General features: G+C 30.7%; 1 protein-coding gene across 1 annotated transcript; it reads right to left on the bottom strand.

The window, feature by feature from the left end:
• Window positions 1-2,653: 2,653 nt before the first annotated feature.
• Window positions 2,654-15,881, bottom strand: LOC107403490 (receptor-like serine/threonine-protein kinase SD1-8). Its single transcript, XM_060817289.1, has 7 exons — window positions 14,686-15,881; window positions 6,019-6,132; window positions 5,621-5,871; window positions 3,978-4,188; window positions 3,623-3,860; window positions 3,211-3,361; window positions 2,654-3,125 (listed from the first exon to the last, which is right to left on the bottom strand). Exons 1-7 carry the CDS (start codon window positions 15,872-15,874, stop codon window positions 2,811-2,813), a joined length of 2,469 nt encoding a protein of 822 aa, XP_060673272.1. The 5' UTR covers window positions 15,875-15,881; the 3' UTR covers window positions 2,654-2,810.
• Between the last annotated feature and the right edge of the window lie 6,506 nt (window positions 15,882-22,387).

Below are 22,387 nucleotides of genomic sequence, written 5' to 3'. Positions count from 1 at the left end.
GGCGGTGGAGGGAAAAATCGCCGCTGAGCTTCGCTGGCTCGATCTGGGCTCGTCCGGCGACGTCTGGCAAGGAAAATTGGAGGTTAGGGTCGCGGGGAACTGGGCTTCAACGGTGGCCAGCGCGTGTAGCCCTCCGGTGGCCGGACGGTGGCCAACCGGTGGTGGCCGATCGTCCCTCTCTCTCCCTCTCTCTCTCCTCTCCCTCTTTCTCTCTCTTCCCTGTCGTTTTTGCCAAATAAAAGCCACCGTGGGCAACACTGTTCATCCATATGGACCAATCAGGTGATGACACGTGGTATTTCACTGTTCATCGATTCAAAAACATTAAAATATTACGGTATCCGGCAAACTTCACACGTCCATAACTTTTTAACCGTACGTCCAAATTAGGCGTGCCACTAGTCTGTCAACTCGTATCGATAAGAACTTTGCAACCATACCAAAGTCAAAGCAAAATTCTACAACCATAAAAAGTCAACTCCCGGTACCTTTTGGACAGTTTGAACCTCAACTTGTTTTGCTCATAACTTTCAAACCGTAGCTCCGTTTTCAACGTACTACTAGTCTACGAATTCGTGCCAACGTGTACTTCGCAACGATACCTCAGTCAATCTAGAATTCCAACCGTAACAAAAAGTCAACTTTTGACCCCTTGGGTCAAAGGTGAACGGTCAAAGTTGGAAAATTTCCGTTGTACTTTGGGACGGGATGTTACAGGAGTGGTCTCAATTTTATTCATCACAAATTCCTAAAGATCAAGTGCCTTCAAATAAGTTGCATCTTAACAACCCGGAATTAATATTTTTCTCCATTGAATTAAGGGAAAGAGGAAACATTAAAATTAGATGACATGATAATAAGTTGAATTAAAATTACCTTTTTCTCTTGAACAAAACCATAGACCCATAAGATTGTGACTCTGATACCACTATGGAGAAAAGAGTAGCAATAGCAAAGTTATGTTAAACTTAGAAAAAAAAAAATAGAATAATTGAAATCTATAAGATTAGAGAAGAAGAGGAATAATAGAAATTTTATTTATTAAAATAATAGTCTGAATGAAACATTAAATAAGCTTAGAATCCTATTCGTAAGCATAAAGCCAAGTAATAAGAAACTAAACAAATACAAGAAAAGAAAACGAAACAAAAATCGAAATAAGAAACTTATCAGAAAAACCTAAAAAGTCACCTAAAACATAAATGAATAAATAAATAAAACTTAAAATAATTCTATTTTACTAAAATAAACATTGTAACAACAAATAGTCGAAGTATAGACCTTAAATCTAAGCAAAAATCAAAGGAAAACAAGAGATAATTTATGTTAAGCACCATAAATCTTGGTTTTACTAGCTCAAACAAGAACCAAGAGTTTCACTTCTAAAACTTCACTAGATTCAATATAAAAAAAAGATCAAAGCACTAAATTCAAAGCATTAAACAATAATCCAAGAAAACATTGAGAAACAAAACAAAAATCAAAGCCAAACACTCACAAAGCAACTCATACTTTCAAGTAGAACCTACAGGTTTAGCATGAAGAAAAATTAATCAAAGTTTTCAATGGATGTGTTTTAGATTTTCAATTTGAAGAGGTAAGGAAGAGGAAGAAGAAGAGGAAAAGAAATGAGAGACAACTTGAGAGAGCTTGGAGAGTGTTTGGCGTAGCTCCGGTGGGTATGAAAAAAATAGTGGAAAATGAATAGAATGGGAAGAGTTAAATTTATATAGACTAGAGTGCTAGGGCAAAATGGTAATTTCATATTTTTTAAACTGGAAAAGTCAAAAATGCCCTAATAACTCTTTGAAATTTCAACCAAGTCACAAGACCAAATCCCCAATCCAATATTTAATTAAAAACAAATGCTTCAATCTTGCTAAAAATAAATTCTCAAATTTCGTAAACTAAAAGGTTTCTTAATTTACTAGAAAGTAATTTGGTAAAATTTTGCACAATAACAAATCAATACAAAATATATTTTTCAAATAAAATTAGGAAATCAAAACCCAAGTTTAGATTTTTAAAGGAAACAAATTTTTAAAAAAAATTCCACGTTTTAGAAAGATGCTGATAAATTAAAATTACACCTACAAACACCGTAAGACCTCTTTGTAATCAAGAAATAAGAAAAATTAGAATTTTGGGGTGTTACGAAACCTATTCATATCATGAATTTTCAAGCAGCCTTAAGTGGGCTCACTCAATAAATAAGTTGCGCTGGTCTTGGTGCCAACTAGTTCATTCCCATTTATAAAACCTATAAAGGTAGCTTTAGTCTACCCATCCACTAGAATTTTAAGCAAAAGCAAACCCAAATAAACATATGGACTAATTAAGCCTACAATCAAGAAGTTGACCACTAACAGCAGGTCTACAGTGACAATAGATTAACAAGCAGTTTTTGTCATTAAATTCTAGATAGTGACAAAAAAAAAAAGCCCCTATAGTAGCAATAAAGTGTTGTAAGGGTTGCCTTTTTTTTGTAGTGGGAATATATATATTCATGAAATTGAAAATATATTAAACATAGGAATAGTTAATCCTATAAAATAGCTATTCTAATTCTACATAAATTTTGCATACCAAAAATATCCTTAATGTGGTATAGCAAGATCTTTCCATTATTTGGTTTTCAATTTTGAGCACGCAATCGAAATGCATTAATATGAGCATGCTTCTAAGTTCTATGTACAAAGTATGTATAGATGAATTAGAAAAATGTACTATTCCTATTTTAGCATTGTAGATACAATTTTCAACATAATGATCCGGTTGAATCTGCTATTCCAAATACAATTTATCTTTTGCTACCTTGGATGTACTTCTGAAATGGTAATATCATATTCAGAATAAAGTCTATGCCTACTTGAAGATGATTCTACATCCGCTCTAGAGTTCAATTGACTCAAGAATGCAGGTTCCGTTGGAGGAGGCAAGGCCGTTGTTTGGTGGCTGAGCATAAAAACTACATCCGAAATGGTTGGTCGATCGAATGCTCTTTCTTGCACACACAATAGACCCAACTGCACACATCGCATAACTTCTTCATCCTTTGGACAACAATCATGTAGCGTTTGATCTATCAACTCCATGCATTTCCCTTCTTTCCAAAGATTCCAAGCCTATATATTAATTCATTAATTTATTCGCATTAGTTACATACATATAGATTATATGATTATTCATGGGTTAATAATTGTTCATTACCTTGCCAAGTAGGTTTAGAGATTGATTCGTCTCAAAGAAGGCAATGTTCTTCTTTCCACTTATGATCTCTAGCAAGATTACCCCAAAACTAAACACATCTGATTTTTCAGAGAATAGACCATCCATTGCATACTCGGGAGACATGTACCCACTGAATCAAATCAATAAAGTTACAAAAAGAAATCATAACAATATATATATATATATATATATATATATGTAAGAATTAATGCATGTCCTATTATTATGGTTATTTTAAATGCTAAAATGGACTAGACTATTTTATGTTTATTCCAATCATATATTCAATATAGTGAATTAAATTTAAAATAATTTAGTCCAATCTTGTATTTCAAATAATTAAACCCTTGGAGATTGAAATATTATTTATGTAGCATTACTAAGTACTTACTATGTACCAACCACCCTTTTCGTTTTCACTCGAGTGTCATGGTCTCCAAAAATTCTTGCCATGCCAAAATCAGATATTTTAGGGTCCATATTCTTGTCCAAAAGGATATTACTGGTCTTTAAATCACGATGAATTATTTTTAATCTGGAGTATTTGTGAAGATATAAAAGACCTTGAGCAATTCCTTCAATAATGCTAATTCGCTTTCTCCAATCCAAAAGTACCCTTCTTGAAGAATCTGTATATCACAACTCAAATTGTTATTTCAATACCTTTCGACATAGTAGAATATGTATTATTTTATGAGCTTATAATTAAAACATATATCAACTGAGATTGATTCATTCTTAATTACCAAATACGAAGGAATCCAAACTTTTGTTGGGCATGTACTCATAAATTAATATAGATTCTTCTGCTTCAATGCAACATCCCAAAAGCCTTGCCAAGTTCCTATGTTGGAGCTTAGAAATTAATGTAACCTCATTTATGAACTCCTCTGTTCCTTGCCTAGAAATCTTGGAAAGTCTTTTCACCGCAATTTCTTGTCCTCCTGGCAACCTACCCTGCTATATCAATATTAAATTTTAAGGTGAACAAATTGCATTAATCTCATGTACAGAGTCAAACTCACATGAGTTGACATGATGGTTTTAGCATGCCTCCTTTGTTATCCTCTTTAAATTTGCATCAAAAACTAAGATTTAAAAATGTATTTGTGATCTAATTCGGATTTAATAAAATATTAAAATTCTATTTAGACAAAATAAAGCAAGGATTGATAAAAGGAAATCTATCTATCTTATATGAATCTCATGATGTCGATAATAAGAATGGCCACATATTGTTATAGTAATTTAATTAGCTACCATGATCAGTTCACTTTCTCATATTAGGTCTTTAATCTAGAATATAATAAAATAACAATGATTAACTTGTAAAACAAAATGGTTTAACCAATGTGGATCTATTTTTATTATCCACATGATTATGTCTTCCAATATAATTTGGGAAATAGTTCCACATATATATATATATATATATATATATATATATATAACATATAATTTTTCTCTAGTGTGAACATTCGCCAGTTTTTTAATTTACAGATGCTCATTAGGCAACATGTTATGGGAAAAAAGTGTCTCCATAACATTTTGCATTATATGTATTTATAAGCTCAAAACTTACCAATATCTACATCATAAAAAAACTATGTATATATGATTTTATTCCTAGGCAATAGATTAAAGGATAAGCTACCTGACACACACTTGTCCACATGCTGAGCAACATAATGTGGGCTCCATCACCCAAAAGGTATTATTGTATGTATGTATATATATATATATATATATATATATATATATATATATATATATATACAGTCCGTCTATGGTGCGGACGGTTCTCATGCGGATCACAGTATTGGTGACGGTTTTTCATAGTATTGATGACGATTTTTTAAAAAACCGTCGTTAATACTATGAAAAACCGTCACTAATACTGCGGTTCTCATGCGGACCGTCATCACCATAGAATTTCCATATATGTATGTATGTATGTATGTATGTATGTATATACAGTCTCGTTCAGATGAAGATATATCTTCAATTTTTTAAGTTGAGGATAAATGGGTTTAATCATCTATGCATGTACTTGATGTAGATTACATGCAATCTAATGGCTCAAGTTAAAAAGTTAAAGATATCCTCAATTGAACCTCATTATATGTATTTATATATATATATATATATATATATATAATTATCCAATCAGAATATTTTAATTTTATAAAGTCAGAATATAGTGCAAAAAATTAGATTGAAGTGAAAATGACCAATTTATCCTGAATAATATAAATTGTATTTGACTTTATAAAATCATACTATACAAACTTTATAAAATCAGAATATGCTGATTGGATCAAAACTATATATATATATATATATATATATTATATAGAATATAATACAAATCAATTTGAAGTAGGCTTGCCTTATAAACAGTCCCAAAACCACCTTCACCTAACTTGTTTGCTGCCGCAAAGGAATCTGTTGCATTCACTATGGAATAAATGCTAAACAAGGGAAATTCTTGCTCCTGCGGTCTGCCTCCTATTTCAAGTTTAGTTGAAACTCTAGCTTCATCATGATTGTTATTAGGTGATCTATTAATGATGGATCCCATTCGAAATAATCGAACCTCTTCATTGCGATTTACGTGTATTTGGCTTTGTACTTGATGATCTTCAGATTAGTTACATGAAATTAATAGGGAAAAATAAATTAAATTGTTAATCATGGTGGGTAGCTAGCTAGATATAATATTGAGCAATGTTTTAAATGATGCCATATTCTTATATTCTCATAAATTGCAAGTGAAAAGACTTTTACCATGTTTTCTCCGTCGTCGATGATGACACAGCCCTATCAAGATTACACTAAGAACCCATAAGGAAGCCAGAAGAGCAATTATAGCCATCCAGAGTTTCCATTTATTTTTACCACCTAATGGGGAAAAAATAAAAATAAAAATAAAATGATGGCTATGGTTAGTAAAAGCTAAGTGCGTTTAAAAAATTAAAGAAATATGAATAATTGAAATTTAATGAAAGTCAGTAAAATAACATTGTTAGTAAATAAATTGGTAAATATATCCTCCTACCATTTAGCTACGAAGTTAAAACTATCCCTTCCTAAGCAGGGACAGACCTACACGTAGGCCCGAGGACATGGTCCCCCTCCCCCTTTTTTATTGCTTTTTCCAACCTTTTAAATATACGCATACAAATTTTATCAACAAAAAAATTATGAATACAAATTCGTAAAACTAATGAGGAAAAATGAAATTGGCCTCCTAAATTGAATATCAGATTGATTCTTTTTTTTTCTTTTTTTTTAAGTAAAACACTTAAAGTATTTACTTATAATTATAACTATAGTTACTGCAGAACTTCTAATCAAATAAATAGAAAGTATTTAATTCATAATAATAAAATATTCAAAAATAATTAAATCTCTTTTTCTTCTAAACATGTTATTAATCAATATTTTAGCTTGGATTTTTAATCTATTTTTCTATTTGATAACTGATATAATTTTTAAATAGCTGCTAGTAATTAAATATATTATTTATTCGCAATAATCACATTAACATTTTACTAAATATTGAAAATTACCGTTGTATGGCGAATTTGTCTAATTATTATATACTATATATTTTTCCTACTATTTTCCTTGTATAGTATTTTTATTCTATACTTATATTAATTTTCCAATTTTTTAATTTTTATTTGTACTTTCTCATGCATGATAAATTATTAGATATTGATATTTGACAACTATTTTATTCATATTAAATACTATATATGAAAAATAAAATATTTATATTGTATATAAATATATATATATATATATATATATTTTTTTTTTTTTTCCTTTTAAACCATGTCCCCCCTAAATGAAATCATCCTGGTTCCATCCCAACTCCCAAGCATAGACAATGATTTAAAAATAAAAATAAAAATAAAAATAAAACCACGAGAATCCTTATTTATATCTCTAATAACATGAAATTTGAAATATTAAACTAAAAAATTTGTTAAGTTTATTTTATAACACCCAAAGTTTTAAATTTTCTATTTCTTAAATTGTAAGAACACTTAGAGTGCTTGTATATATAATTTGGTATGTTCTATTTAGCTTCTTTATAAAAACGGTGGGAAAATTTTTTGGAATTTTTGTTTCTTTTAAAAATTTACAAACTTGGATTTTTATTTTTTGAATTTATTTGAGACTATGTTCGTTATATTAGTTTTCTTCTGTGTAAATTTTAGTACTTAAATATTTTTTGGGAATTAAGAAAGCTTTTACTACTCAATTTTGAAATTTTATTTGTATTAGATCTTTGATAAATTGTATTTTTGGCTTGCAGCAAAAATGAAAATTGGTTCTTATTTAAATTTTGGGTCTTGGAAAATGATTTTGGACATGGAAGAGATTACCTGAGTTGGTGAGGAAATTTTTGACTTTCTGCCTTAAAAACTTATGAGATTACCATTCTACCCTCCTTGCAATAGTCTGTACAATCTCAATTACTTATTTTATTTATTTTCTCCACCATCACAGAAGCTACTCTCCGAACCCTCTCATCCACTTCCCCCGATTTCTTATTCAATACAGAAACACCACACCCCCTTAAAATTCTATCTTGTTCCATTTTATTCTTGCTTGAAATATGAACTGTGGCGTCTCCTTTGCAAGCTCGATCTCCTTGATTTGATTACTTGAACTTACCTCCATACTATTATTGAAAACGAAAGGTGATGGAGGGATTCAAGTGTGATTTTCTTTAAGTCTTTCTTGAACTTTGGTTTGATGTTTTAGAATTTGAATATGATAGTTTCTAGTTCTCTGATCTTATCTTATGCTGAGTTTTGAGAACTATTCAAGGTGAAAATGCATGTTTGTTGGTGTTCTTGGAAACCGGTTGGTGTTTGGAGTCCAAATATGTTTTCCTTGCTCTACTTTTGGTTTTCCTTTGAACTTTAAGGTTTTCATAGTGAATGAGTGTTGATGGAATGCTGATTTGTATTTTCATGTGATGATCTAAAGGTTTATCAAAAACAAATTTGTTCTCTTGTCAAGCATGATTTTATTTTATTATTCTTTGACTTTTAATTGGGTTTTTATTTTTGTGGTCAGGGCTTTGTTATATAAGTATGCATCTTCTGTTGCATGTGATGATCCACATGTTTTCAAAACAAGAATTTTACTCATGAATTTTACTATCTTTTATTTCCTCTCAAAATTGAGAGCTTCCCAAGCTTTGTTCTCCAATTTTTGTTGTTTTTCTTCGAAATCATTAGGTTGGAATTGTTTAATGTTTTAAATGAGTTAAATCATAGTTTTGATCTTGGTTTGCATGTTAAAAATTTGTTAAGTTTTCAAAAGTAAATCATCAGTTCTTGTAAGTTTGAAACCGAGATCCTTAACTTGCATTCTCATGGTTTTTCTGTTGAATTTTCTTTCAAATCTAAGCTTGATCTCGTTAAGTATTTTGGTAAATCTGATTTAAAAATTGATATTGTCTTGCATGTAGTTTTTTATAGAGCTAAAGTGAAGATTTTTCTTGTTCTTCCTATTCTCTCAAAATTAGATTTTTGAAATCCAAATTCTTGATAATTTTCTTGTAGATTTGTTTAAAGTTTTTCTTTGACTTGTAATGCATGTTAGGTATCTTTGAATTATGAGTGATCTTCATTTGTTGCATGATAATTTTCATTTGGTTGTAAAACAAACATTTTGGACTTGTTGTTTATACCAAACTTGAGAGGGTTATTCTAAATTTCTGAAGGACACTTTCTTAATTTTTGCTTGAATTTTATATATTTATGCATTAGACATGTGATTCTTTTATTGATGTGGTTTGAAGCTTGAGTTTTAGAAGTTTTCTTGTAGTTGTTTATTTCTTTTTTAAACCGAAGCACCATAGGATTTTTCTTGAGAATTTTTTTTTGTAAATTTGTTGAAGTGTTGACTAGGAAATGATTATGTAATGGGTACTAGAGCATTTAAAAGATTAATGGTTTTTATATGGAGATTCTTGGAGATTAAGGTAAGTAGACCTGGAAGTTTTACGGTGGTTAGATATTGAAATATTAAGACACTTGAAATTGTTGGATTTGTATGTTTGGCCAAGCATATTAAAAACATTGTTGTTGCTTATTTATAGTTGGCCGTGGCTTTGATGTTACAAGAAACTTGGATAATTGTAAATTTAAAAAAAAAAAAAAATTTGTTTTTAGTTACTTGGGTTTGAAGCTATTGGAAATTGATTTGAAATTTGGGTATTGATACCTTCTGTTTGTACCTGGATTTGATGTTTTAGATAATAGGTCTTATCTATGGTTTGAGTTTGAGAAATTGTTTTTGGTAATTAGAACTTTATTGTTGAATTTGTACTTGGAATGGTGAATTCGTAAATTGGAAGCATGGCGAATGGTTTAAATTAATTGAAAGAATTTGGTTTTGACTTAATTATGTTATAAAAGATTTTAAATTTTAAGATTTAGTGTAAGTTTCTGTACTATTTGAAGACTTTGGAATAATCAAAGTTACTTTAAATTTATAAAGTTAACCTAAAGATTACCTTTTACTATGAAAGATTTTTGGAATTAAATTACTTTAAATTTTGAGGTAAAGAATTGGATTTTTTCATAAGTTCGTGACAATTGTACTTATTCCTTTTATCATGGAACTTTGTAAAATTGTTTTGGATTTAATGGTATTGAGGTTAAGTTTTGTTGGTTATGTTGCATTTTGGACTTAATACTTTCTTTGAGTTGAGAATTGTCACTTAAGGTATAAGCTATGGTGGATTGAATTAGATTTGGATTTGTTTTGTTAATTAATGGTGATGATTATTGGTGTTGGTTTTAAAATACCTAACTTAATTGTTTAGAAAATTTTATAGGAAGAGACACTATAGTGGAATGGTGTACTATGTAACACCTCGTCTTCACTGACGGATCTATCACTTTTTACTAATATTATTCCCAAATTAGCTACTGGCGGACCTATCACTCTCTATTAATATTGTCCCTAAGTTAGCCACCACACACGGTATGGAATTTTTCATTAGAGCTTCCCAAGAAGTCACTTATGCTTGGACTATTTTCGCATGAGCATGCTTAACTTTGAAGTTCTTGCAAACTCTGAAGCCAATTGCTCTAAAAAGGCTTCAACATTATGAGAGTGACTATATTTATATTTGAACCATCACCTGTTCCATGCTAGATGATGTGGGATTGAATACCGGATATCCTATCAGCGCCTCTTGCACCTACCCACACTAGTAGTCACAATTCACCCCCCTTAGGACCCAAAGTCCTCACTCTCCACCCCCTTTGAGACCCAGTGTCTTTGCTAGCACACTTTTAACCGAATACAGGCTTTGATATCATTTATAATACCTTATCTCCATGAGCAGACCTATCATTTTTTATTGGTATTGTCCCCAATTTAATCACTGGTAGATCTCTACTCTCTGCTAATATTATCCCTAATTTATTCATCGCACTCAATATGAGATTTTTTGTTCAAAACTTCCCAAGAAATCACCCGTCCTTGGACTACTCTCTCCTGAACACGCTTAACTTCGAAATTCTTTCGAATCCTAATGCAACCACTCTAAAAAAGTCTCAGTATTATAAGAGTGACTATCTTTACATTTAAATTATCCCCTATACCACACCTGGACAATGTGAAATTAGATACCAAATAGCTTGCCAATGCCTTTTGCACCTGCCCACAATTGTTGTCACATACCATTTAAGCTTGAAACTTTGTAACTTATAGTAGAAGTAATCATTTGTATGATTCGCTCTTATGTCTTACAAGTGTATGTGCGTTTTGGATTGAGAAATGTAATTTAGGCACCAATTTAAGTAATGGTATTAAAATAAACAAGAAAGCACTAACACAAATTTGAGAAATGTAATTTAGGCACTAATTTAAGTAATGGTATTAAAATAAACAAGAAAACACTGACACAAAACTGAATGGGAGCTCTTTTCATTGGATAGGAAGCGTTGAAAACATATTGTGGGTGGGATAACTTTTCTAAACCCTATTAAATTTTCGACATATATATATATATATATATGTGATAAAGTGTTTGCTTTCATGCATCCATGAGCATGACACATAAAGATTGTATGTAAAGGTTATTTGAATATGATATATGCTTTCTAATTTATAGTTTGTATTATCATTATTATTACTTAGGAAATGTTAAGCTGCAATGACATGTTTGAAAATGTATAGGACTATTTATGTGTACTGTATTTTGCATAGCATGCATTAAGCATATCATAATAACATATTTTATGTAAACTATTTTCTAAAGTTGATTTTGGAAAATAATCATTAACCTTGATTTTTAAAGTATGTTTTTAAATGGTATTAGAATATGGAAGTTGACTTGAGAATTCTATGTATGGATTACGATTTGATTATGAATTGACTTTTGATATCTAGATTTAGTCTGACCAACATAAGAACTAGAGACAAAGCCGTCCCGTGGTTTTTGATTGATCACCTAGGGAGACAAACAAGATTATTATATGGCCTTGAATTGATGACCCACTGGGGACAAATAGAGTTAACATTTGGATTTGGTTTGGTTACCAAAGACCGGAGTGAGGATTATGATTATGGATTTGGAGTTCATATGGATTTGAATATGAATATGACTCTAGTTGTTTACATGCCCTACAAACTTTGATGTGTTTTATACATATGTAGTGGCCTAAGCTTTTCCTAACATACCTTGATTTATTTTTGGTATGTGTTAGCTACCTATTAGTTAGGATTTCAATGATTTTATGGAACCTTGGCCCTATCACATGTGCATTTGCATCTCATATGGTGCATTTATATATATATATATATATATATATATATATATACATATACATATATAGTCAAGCTTAAGTAAGGTCTACATTTGGTGACCATTGAATCACATCGAGGGCTAGGATTTAAAATTCAAAAAGTAGTAAAATATAGGTTTAATGATATATTAAAATCCTATTTAGGAAAAATAAACTCTAACTAAATTCGATGATTAATAAATATAATTTTAAATTAAAACCTTTAAAACGATCCAAGCGTTGAAAAAAGAAGATTTCATATTAGTTCTCATATTAAAGGTCTTATTTGCTCCTGATTATATAAATATATATATATATATATATATATATATATATATATATATATATATATATATATATATATATATATATATATATATATATATATTAGTTCTTTTCCCATTGGGATATCTTGATTTTAATAAAATCAGGATACATATTAGGCAACATGTTGCCTGAGGCATTTCTCAAACAACATGTTACCTGTTGTTGATATCCAGATATTATAAAATTAGGACATTTGCATATGAAACTTTAATAAAATTAGGATACATATTAGGCATCATATTGCCTAAGGCATTTCTCAAACAACATGTTACCTATTGTTGATATTCGGATATTATAAAATTAGGATATTTACATCTGAAAATTTTTCATATATATAGAACAATTCTATGGTGCAGACATCTATATATTTTTATCGTACAGATATCCACAAAGATAACAGTTTTTGAAAAAATTGTTGTCTTTGTGTAATAGTATTGATGACGGTTACTTCAAAAACCATTGTAATAGTATTGTGTAATAGCACCCTATATATATATATATATATATATATATATATATATATATCTTTTATAATTTTTCTATGGTGTGTATCTAATTTAAAGAGTTGTATATCTTTAAATTAGATTGCTGTATCAAAACTATGTTTATTTTGGTATGAGTGCATTAAAACTCACTCATTGAGCATTTGTACTCATCCCATCATTTTCGACCTCAAAAATTTTTAGTAAGCCTAGTTGATGCCAAATCTGGAAGAGGAGTAGACAAACTTGGATTTTTAAGCAGTAAGTGTTGGATGGTGATTTTGATTATGTTTGTATTTTTGGTATCTCTTTGTGGAGATTATACTTATGTTTTTGGACTTCATGACCCATTTCAAGTACTGATAAGGTTAAGTATGACTTGTATTAATATTCTAATTAAATTTATTATATTGCTTTATATTGAGGTTAAGACTTTAGTAGTAGTAGTGGAATTTAATAACTTATAGTGGAAATTTGATTAGATTTGCTTTTACTGTCTTGTGTTGAGTTTAAAGATTTTCTGTCTTAGAAATTGCATGGTTTTCTAAGTTTGTAACGTTATTAATTTAATTGTGGTGTGAAAAATTCTCCCCAGTATGGAGGAAAATTTGATGATTAAATGAATAATGCAAAGTAAAAAATAAAAATAAAAAAATATTAAACTAATGACTATAGAATAACTAACACCATCACGAGAGGACCTTAGAAAAGTCAATCCTGATACATTTAGTACGCCTTAACAATACTTCTAAAATTTAGTAAAACTTATTTGACGGTTAGATATTGCCGATGTTAAACAAATAAGTCATATCGTTAGGTAGACAAGTTGAAAAACTCTCCATCTAAAAGATAAACAGCAGCTGCAACATGGTTGCAACTATGTGTGTATATATATATATATATATATATAGCTATCACTATGAATCCAACCAAAAACTGGAAAAGAAAAAAACGGATGCGTAGCAATATCAAATGGATATCACTAAAATTTAAAAAACTGCTAATAATTAATCAAGTTGGACCAATTCCTTAAATTTATAAACCAAATTTGTTCCACATGTAAGAAATTATTTATCTATAGGGGTTTCTAGAAATTTATGTGCGTAGCAATATTCTAGAAAGTCTAATCAATTATAGGCAATTAGAAACAAAAATGTCAAGAAAACCTATACATATATGTATATGTATTTAAACTATTTACCAGGTAAACTAGTTCTCATATGGTCAACATCGTAGCTAACAATCTTATATAGTATATAGAAGTTCTGCAACCTAACATATAATAATCTTTATCACTCTTATCATGATCGCTGAGTACAAAACTTTCATATAAATGTAGCTCATACTTTTCACAATAATAATAATAATAATAATAACAACAACAACAATAATAACAATAATAACAATAATAATAATAATTATATTATTATTATTATTATTATTATTATTGACGTTTGTAAGTTGGCATGAAATGTGACTATTAATTAGCCTCAAACTTTGCAAATCCATCTACGTCTACTTATTGTATTTTATGAACTTTTAAAAGTATCTATTGAAATTTAATTATTTTTTTTCTAGAAAATCATTGTGCATAACTTTTCTCTTTCTGAAATTTCAAATTATAATTAACATTTGCAAATCTTCATAAATTCAATTTACGGGTGAAAAGTGTTGTTTTGCATCAAAAATGAAATTCAAAGGGGTGTTTTTCTAATTTGCAAAAGGGAAGAAGAAAGAGGTATAGAGTCTATAGTGATTTTTATGGGTTTTTCTATCCAGCTAATTAATAAATAAATAAATAAATAAATGAGACTCACCACTTTGTCTTGGAGCATCACCTCGAACATAAACAATCCCCGATCCTTTCTCCACAACCTTGAAAATATCATTTTTTCTTCCAAAATAAAGATGACAACCGTTTAGATCATCCTGAAAGGAAGTAAAAGCAGAACAAGAACAATTGCTCCGGCACATAAATTCGCATTCACTAAACCCCAAATTAATCGAGCCCCTCAAGAACAAAGACGTTGGCATTGTACCATTTATCTCTGAAAAATTATCACCATCTTCGCACTTATAAGGTATCTTTATCAAACACTTCCCGGTGTTCCCACCGGCCGAATCCTCGCATAGAACATGACTCACCGACGATATTTTCCCCTCCGGCGAGATCGAGAACTCGTCAAGATTACCATTAGAAGCCATGACAAACCACTTGGACACATGTTTGTTTGATAAACTATTACTACTGAAAGAGAAGTAGGTCCCTTCATTGCTAGTAAAATGGCTCAAATTGTAATTCCCCGACGAGTTTTCGAAAATGAACCGGAATTTCCCTCCTTCCCAGAAGCCTATGTCCATGTGAACACTGTCTCCACGCCATACGGTGAGAGTGTTCAAGGTGCTATTGTTGACGCCGAGAGTGAAGGCTCCGCGACCCGGGCTCTCGGAGCTCACCCACGAGACTAAAAGCCGGTATCTCGGGTCGTCGGAGTTCAATCCGAACCACCCGATTTTCATCCCGGGAAGAAAAGTGTCAGACGGATAATCGAAACTCTGCCATACTTGAGAATTTGTTTCCGCGAGGAGGACGAAGTTTCCGGTATCTAAGAGTGTTGCGCTGGTGTTTGTGGTTGTAGCAAGACGATCGGAGTTGATGATGAACGCCGTTTGTCGCCGGTCTATAAGAATTAGATTCCCGTCGGAACGTATTTGAAGCTCACTGTAGGGATCGATGAGTGGACTTTCTCGGTTGGCAACCCAGACGGGTTTCTTCTTTGGGTCGGCTACGAACCAGATTCCGAGATAGTAATTGCCCGAAAAGCCATCACTGAAGAAGCCGAGCTCAAAAACGCCCGCAGCCGAAACCAGGGTTTGGTTGCCAGTCAATGTGTCTTTAGGCCGAATGGTGTCTTTTGCATGAGATAACAATGGAAGAAGGAAGCTGAAAAATAACGCAGAGAAAATAGTAAGAGGAAGAATTTCATGTTTTGCGGGTTTCGCCATTATTAAACAGAATATGCAAAGCCCAATTAATTTTTTTGGCTTTCATTTTTCATGATATATAGAATTAATATTTATTATATATATATAATTGGTGTAGGTTTGAAAGGTTAAATCCATGTTCTTGTTCACATTAGCAAATTTCCACAATACAGATAATAAGAATTCATATAATCAAATTTTTAATTAATATTTGCCAATAGTCATATTTGAGATTTGGACAAATATTATATATTATTTACATCATGATATCCTTACATGAATCAATGATTGAGGGAAATTTTGATCTTGTCGATTTATGTGTTGGTCAACCATGAAATAATAAATTCAGATACCATTGTCACCCTTTTTCATTGAAAAAAAAAAAAATGAAAGAAAGAAAGAAAAAGGAAGAAGATATCATTATCACCCTACCGCCTCGGTCTCTATTTAATGATAGTTTGTTACAACTTTCAACAAGATTCAAATATAAAATTTATATTATTACATAATATATAATACATTAGTAAAAATAAACATAATATTATATAACATGTTATATATTATATTTAATGGCAAAAATAATATTATATATGTATTTAATGTTGTTTGTGCCACCTATTTTTAAATGTTATTATTAGTATTATTTATTAATAATAATAATAATTGTAATGTTTGTTATAATTGATGTAATTAAAGGTGTAAATAAAGTTAATTTTTTTTGTTTATAGAATATTATTAATATTGGAGCATTTGGGGAACCTCGATAAAAACAAAAATAACTCGTTTTGGCAATTTTACCTATGGAGAATCTAATATTTTTGAAACATTATTTATAGAGTAATTTGAAAGCCTAAATAAGACTAACAATTCATTTTTGAAAGTAATAATTTTTTTTTTTTTAATAAGGCCATATTCATAATTTATATTCGATTTAGGAAGTTAGAGGTGATTGGTAACTATTTATGGAATAGATTCAAGAAATAAAGAGAAATTGCTTTGATTTAGAATAATTGCATAATTTAAAGGAATTGAAGATAATTGCAGTTATTATGAATTCATCATTTAAAACATCAATTTTTTACCTTACCAAGCTTCGAGTGCCCTATAAATAGGCATTAGAACAAGAAGAGGGGACATCTTTCAGACAAACTTCCAAAATTCTTTTCACAGGCTCTTGCTTTATTTTATTCGTTTCTTCTTTAAGCTTTTAGCGTTAAAGTTTGTTCACCATTTTAATATTTTTTATTAGTAGATCTATTGTCACTTTTCCATTACTTGGATTATTGTTATTCTTTATTGTCTACGTCTATTTCTTCATCAATAGAAATTATTATTCTAAAAGCTATTTCCTTTACATCTCTTCTTAATTTTATTAATCTATTTTTTTCTTGTGATTTTAACTTTTTAGGTTAATTTATCTTTTCAATCTTTACAAATCCTTCTTCATTTTCATATATTCTCTATTTATTGTTTTTTTTTTAATTAAAGTAAAGTTTATTTTAAAGTCCTTTACCACAAGGCATAAAAAAGAATATTGAGATTAGAAGTTCTTAACAATTTTTACAATCGTTTGATTTTAATCAAATTTATATTTAGTGTGCAATTTACTTATTTTATCATTTTAATATTTGTTATTTGCCAACTATTACATTTTTCTATAATTGTAATAAGAGTGGCATGCCAATGCACATTAAAGAAATGACCCAAATTATTTGGTATTTGCTAAAATGCCAAACATATTTCTTAGTATTGCTTAGTGGGATTCACTTCAAATAAACCAAACTACCAATGACTAGATCTAGTAGCAGTTAACAAAGTTATTAAGGAATCACAGGGGATCCAGAAATCTATCCTAGAATTCCTTACCCAAAATATAAAGTATGGAAATGAAAAGATGTTTAGTCAAATAAAGGAAATGATGAGCTTCATGGTCGAAACAATTTCAAAGTTTGTGACCACTTCTTCTCAACAAATGCAAACTCCTCAAGTCATACCAAAACTCAACTTCTAGCCAAAATAACCAAGTCTAGATTCAAAACTAGCAGTAAATTGCTTCAATCACACAAGGTGGGTAATAAAATGGTCCAATCATAGGCTGCACCAACGGCACTTGGAGAAGGCAAAGCTAAGCGTATTGTGCCCGAGCTCTAAATGGAGCCAAGAGGAAAGATTCAGCCTTACATTCCAACATAAAAGAGGCAAGTCACACAACAAGCGAAACATCATGGGTAAAATCGGAAGAATGGCCCCAGTGAGCATGAACATTAACATTAGCCAGCTGAACCTGATGACCCCATGCAGAGGAATGAGGAAAATCATGAACACCCGGTAAACCATTAAGAGCAAAAGTTTCTTACCAAGCTAGAATTGACTTGAAAATAATCGAAATCATCATCTAGGAAGTCATCGACCCTATAGTCAGGAGAGTCTATAAACTTGCATATCGAAAGTCCTATCTGGCCATGGACCATTATAAGTTTTTAAGGAACTTTCACTAATTGGACTTCAGCATATTCCCAGAAATGGTAAGCTAGTCTACCATTGAGCACATTGGCTATTTTACCATCCAATGTGGCAAAGCTGCATTAGACAATATATGGAAGCTAGGGCTTTTTCCTAACTCATGGACAAGTCCAGCATTCACGTGATACATTAATCTGCTCACCAACTCAATCTTCACTTGGCAAGACATGGACCAAAAGTTCCATGAGCAATTCTTTTTTATTGAATCAAAAGTCTCTATGGCATATCTCTCTCGTCAACACCAAATGGAAGGCCAATCAGTAGAATAATTCATCACCTATTTCGAGATAGCCAAGAGTTAATATCATTTAGATATCCTAAAAAGTGAGTTTGTTAAGCTCGCCTAGAGCAGTCTAAGTTATGAACTCAAAAAAAAAAAAAGTTTGAAAGGATGAATTTTCATGATCTATTTAAACTGATGTCTGCGACCACATGATATAAGAAAATCTTATGAGAAGAGTATCAGCGAAATAATTCATCACAAGGAACTTATTACAAGGATCCCAACACAAAGATTCATCTTGTGGATACTGATGACCATATAAGCGATGAAGAAATAACCAACATTGATGTGGCCAAGGGTGGTGACTACATGGCCATATGTGTCCAAAGCTCTTGCAAAAGTATTATGAATCCAAAAGATTCCTTAATTTGGGAATGATGCCTAGAAGAATAGGCTTGAGTTGAAGAAGTTCTACACTTTTGACATCTCTAAAGCCAATCAGATTTTTAATCATCTTCTAGTTGATAAGGTAATTAAATTACCTGATGACCATATTATGCTTATGGCTGAGGAGATGAAGAAAAAGTTGTACTACAAATAGCATGACATATTGACGCATCAAATTATTCACTATTTGATCTTCAGGAATGCTAGGAAATGATTAAGAAAGGGATGCTCAAGTTCCCAAAGAAAAGAAAAGAAGTCATGGAGTTGACAACTTCAGTGGAAACAAACATTATTTCAAGAAATGTCTTAAATTGATTTAATTAAGGATCAAGGTAAATTTAAGGCAAATGGTCAAAAAAGTTGATAAGAAAGTTGTCCAAATCGAAGATAAGGATTCGGCCAACAAGGTTTAATCACTCATTAAGTGCTTTATATACCAAATATAAGCATGAGGTTAAGATAAAAAAGGAGATAGAAGCTACAAAGCGTTAAGAACTGAACATGAGAAAGTCACCTCTAAAAAACTAAGGGCCTCACTATCTCAAATCTATGTTTTAGTGCTTAGGATTGAAAATTTAGATAGAACATGTGATGCTAAGTAACAGATGTTAAAGGAGGGAAAGTTGAACACAAGATCCAAATCACTTTCTCCAAAAACCATCAAATAAGATTGGTTTCTCATAAAGTTAAGAGGCTAAGGACTTTCAAGGCACCAATCACCAAGGTAGGCCAATGGTATTGGGTAGGGTATAATTTGTATCAACCACTCACTCAAACCAAGAAGAAGTGCTATAAATATTTGCATACTGTGGCTAAAAATTTGGCCGAGGAAGCGAAGAAGGCAAAGACAAGAAAATAATTGTCTTAATTTATAATAAAACAAGCATTTCTAAAGGGAAAGATCATTCTAGTCGGATAATGGCTTAGGTAAAAAAGCCAGTGGCAAAGATAAAATCGACCAAAAAAAGTCCTAGAGTGCTTGAAGTATTTAGAGGACGATTACTAGATGGAAGATGATTTAATCATCACTTCAACCAAGAAGACTCCAATAGTCAAGTTCAACTCCATGGAGAAAGTGAAATATGGCATGAATTTTATGTTCCTGCTTTCATTCAAAGTTGTTTTCAAAGAGCCAAGCTACCCGGAAATTGATATTGTTGAGATTGGGGGCATGCTAGAAGCCGTTGAAAACCCAAGTTAAGTTCGAAAATGCAAATTAAGATGTGCTCGAAAGGAGCGGTTAGGGCCAAGCTAACCACTTTGGACATAGTTTCCTAGGAATTTAGGTTTCATTACACTAATTGATGAAGTTGGGACTTAACCAATGCAATTAGATACATGCCTTCATCATTTTGTCAAGTTCTTTACTTAAACAGCCTAGGCTACAACTAACTTTCTTAGTAGATTATAAGCCTTCACATTCATCTACAAATTCACTACATATCCCAATAGTGTGTTGTTTGGATTTTGGTTGATAAGTTTCCACTTGTTTGCATTTGCTTTGAGCACTTCAAGTTTTCTCTATATGTTGGCGATCATTTTGCACTTTTTCATCTAACAGATGATCATTCTACACACTTGATCAAACAGTTATGATTGTTTTGCTGTTGACTTGGAGCTCATATATCCACTTATGGTTTTGAGTCCACTTCCATCATGCTTTACTTTGATTTTTATGCTCTAGGTGTCAATCACTGCTCTGAGTTGACTCCTAACGATCATCCTAGCATGGCACATGACTTGCATATGTATAAATTAAATTAATAAAGTTGGAATTAAAAAAAAATCCCACATCGGAAGCACATGAAGCAATCAAAGTTTTTTGCATATATAAATCGAAACTCAATTGGCTTTGAGGACACACACATCTTCACATACAACTATAATCTAGACTACATTGTTTATTTTTATTAGTATTTACTTTAATTAAGTTAATTATTCTTAGGTGTTCTTAGTTGAAATTTCATTTTTAAAGTTCTTTAATTATTAATGCATTTGAGCGTTGTAGATTAGTTTGTTCTCCAAGAATCAATACAATTGTCTGAGTAATTTGATTTCATTGGTGTATATTTTTTTTTTCCTTTGAACTATTATATTCTTTGAACTGTAATGAGTTTGAGAAATGACAGATTGTTTGGAAATCTTCCTAACATATTTCAACAATTACACAATGTAGGGTCTTTATCCCACAAAAAGTGAAGAAAAAAAGAAATAGAATGCATGTTCAGTCTTTGTCTTTTGTCCTCACATTTTGGTCCCTCACTGTCCCTGATCCTTGTTCATACCTTAATACATATTCCAACCCGATATTGTTTTTCATTTTCTTGAATTAAGTCCTCATCTAATTTTACTTGCAATTATACTATTGAGACAAATTTTTTGTATCACAATTTGATGTCTTGAGTCATTTTTTTTTAATAAAAAAATAAATAACACAAATTACAAAATAAATAACAGGCTACCGGCCCATTGTGCGTATTGTTTGGCTTTTGAACAAAAATAAGAAGTAAAACATTAAAAATATTGAATGTAGTTTAAAAAAAAAAAAAATCTTTTCGCCCAATTGGTATTTATGTAACTTATAAAAAATTGCTAACAATTGTGTTGAACGTAAAACCAACTGTAAGAAAACGAAAAATTAAAACATTTGGTAACTTGTAAGGTTGAATTATTATAAATTTTGTAATTACAAAAGTAAATAGATGCACATAATATACTTTGAAAAAAAAAAGATGTATTTAAAAATTGCGAAATAATAACCTATATAAAATTTGAAAAAGGGAAATAATTTATATATGTAGGTATAAATTGCCAAATGATACCCCTGTATAAACTTGAAAATGAAACAAAGAAAACAAAATGATACAATAATAAGGGCAACACTAATTTTCATTTTTAAAATTAAAAAAAGGCCAAAAATGCATTGGATAGCTATTTTTGAGATATAAATTTGAAAAAATTTGAAAACATTTTTCAAACTATAGAATTATATTTGAAAATGCATCAAAGATGTTTTACATATATAATTTGAAAGTTTTGAAAATAGAAATATCATGAAATATGAATAATGTTTATCATTTTTATTATTTTCTTTCTCACAGTTTCACAAAATGTTACTCAACAGGCTAGAAAAAGATGTTAGAGGTATATATAAATTTTTCTATCAATAAAAAATCAAAAATCTTGACTTGACTATGACAGCGTGTTTTAGACGGAGAGTTTTGATTTGAGTGGATCAAGCTTGTTTTATTGTGGAAATCACATTTTATAAAAGTTGCTCTCCTCAGTTTTCAAATCTAGTAAAAAGTAAAACAGTCAAAATTATTATAGACATGTTTATT

The sequence above is a fragment of the Ziziphus jujuba genome, chromosome 5, assembly GCF_031755915.1.
Source record: "Ziziphus jujuba cultivar Dongzao chromosome 5, ASM3175591v1".
NCBI lineage: Eukaryota > Viridiplantae > Streptophyta > Magnoliopsida > Rosales > Rhamnaceae > Ziziphus > Ziziphus jujuba.
The sequence above is the reverse complement of the archived record's forward strand: the minus strand, read 5'-3'. Positions and strand labels throughout refer to the sequence as shown.

Bases quoted from the DNA above. Each gene is read 5' to 3' on its own strand.
- LOC107403490 (XM_060817289.1), bottom strand. From the start codon at position 15,874: ATGGCGAAACCCGCAAAACATGAAATTCTTCCTCTTACTATTTTCTCT. The intron at 5,872-6,018 runs GTAAAAGTCTTT...ACTAATCTGAAG, and splicing joins TCGACGACGGAGAAAACATG to ATCATCAAGTACAAAGCCAA. The intron at 4,189-5,620 runs GCAAGCCTACTT...TTGATATAGCAG, and splicing joins GTTTTGGGACTGTTTATAAG to GGTAGGTTGCCAGGAGGACA.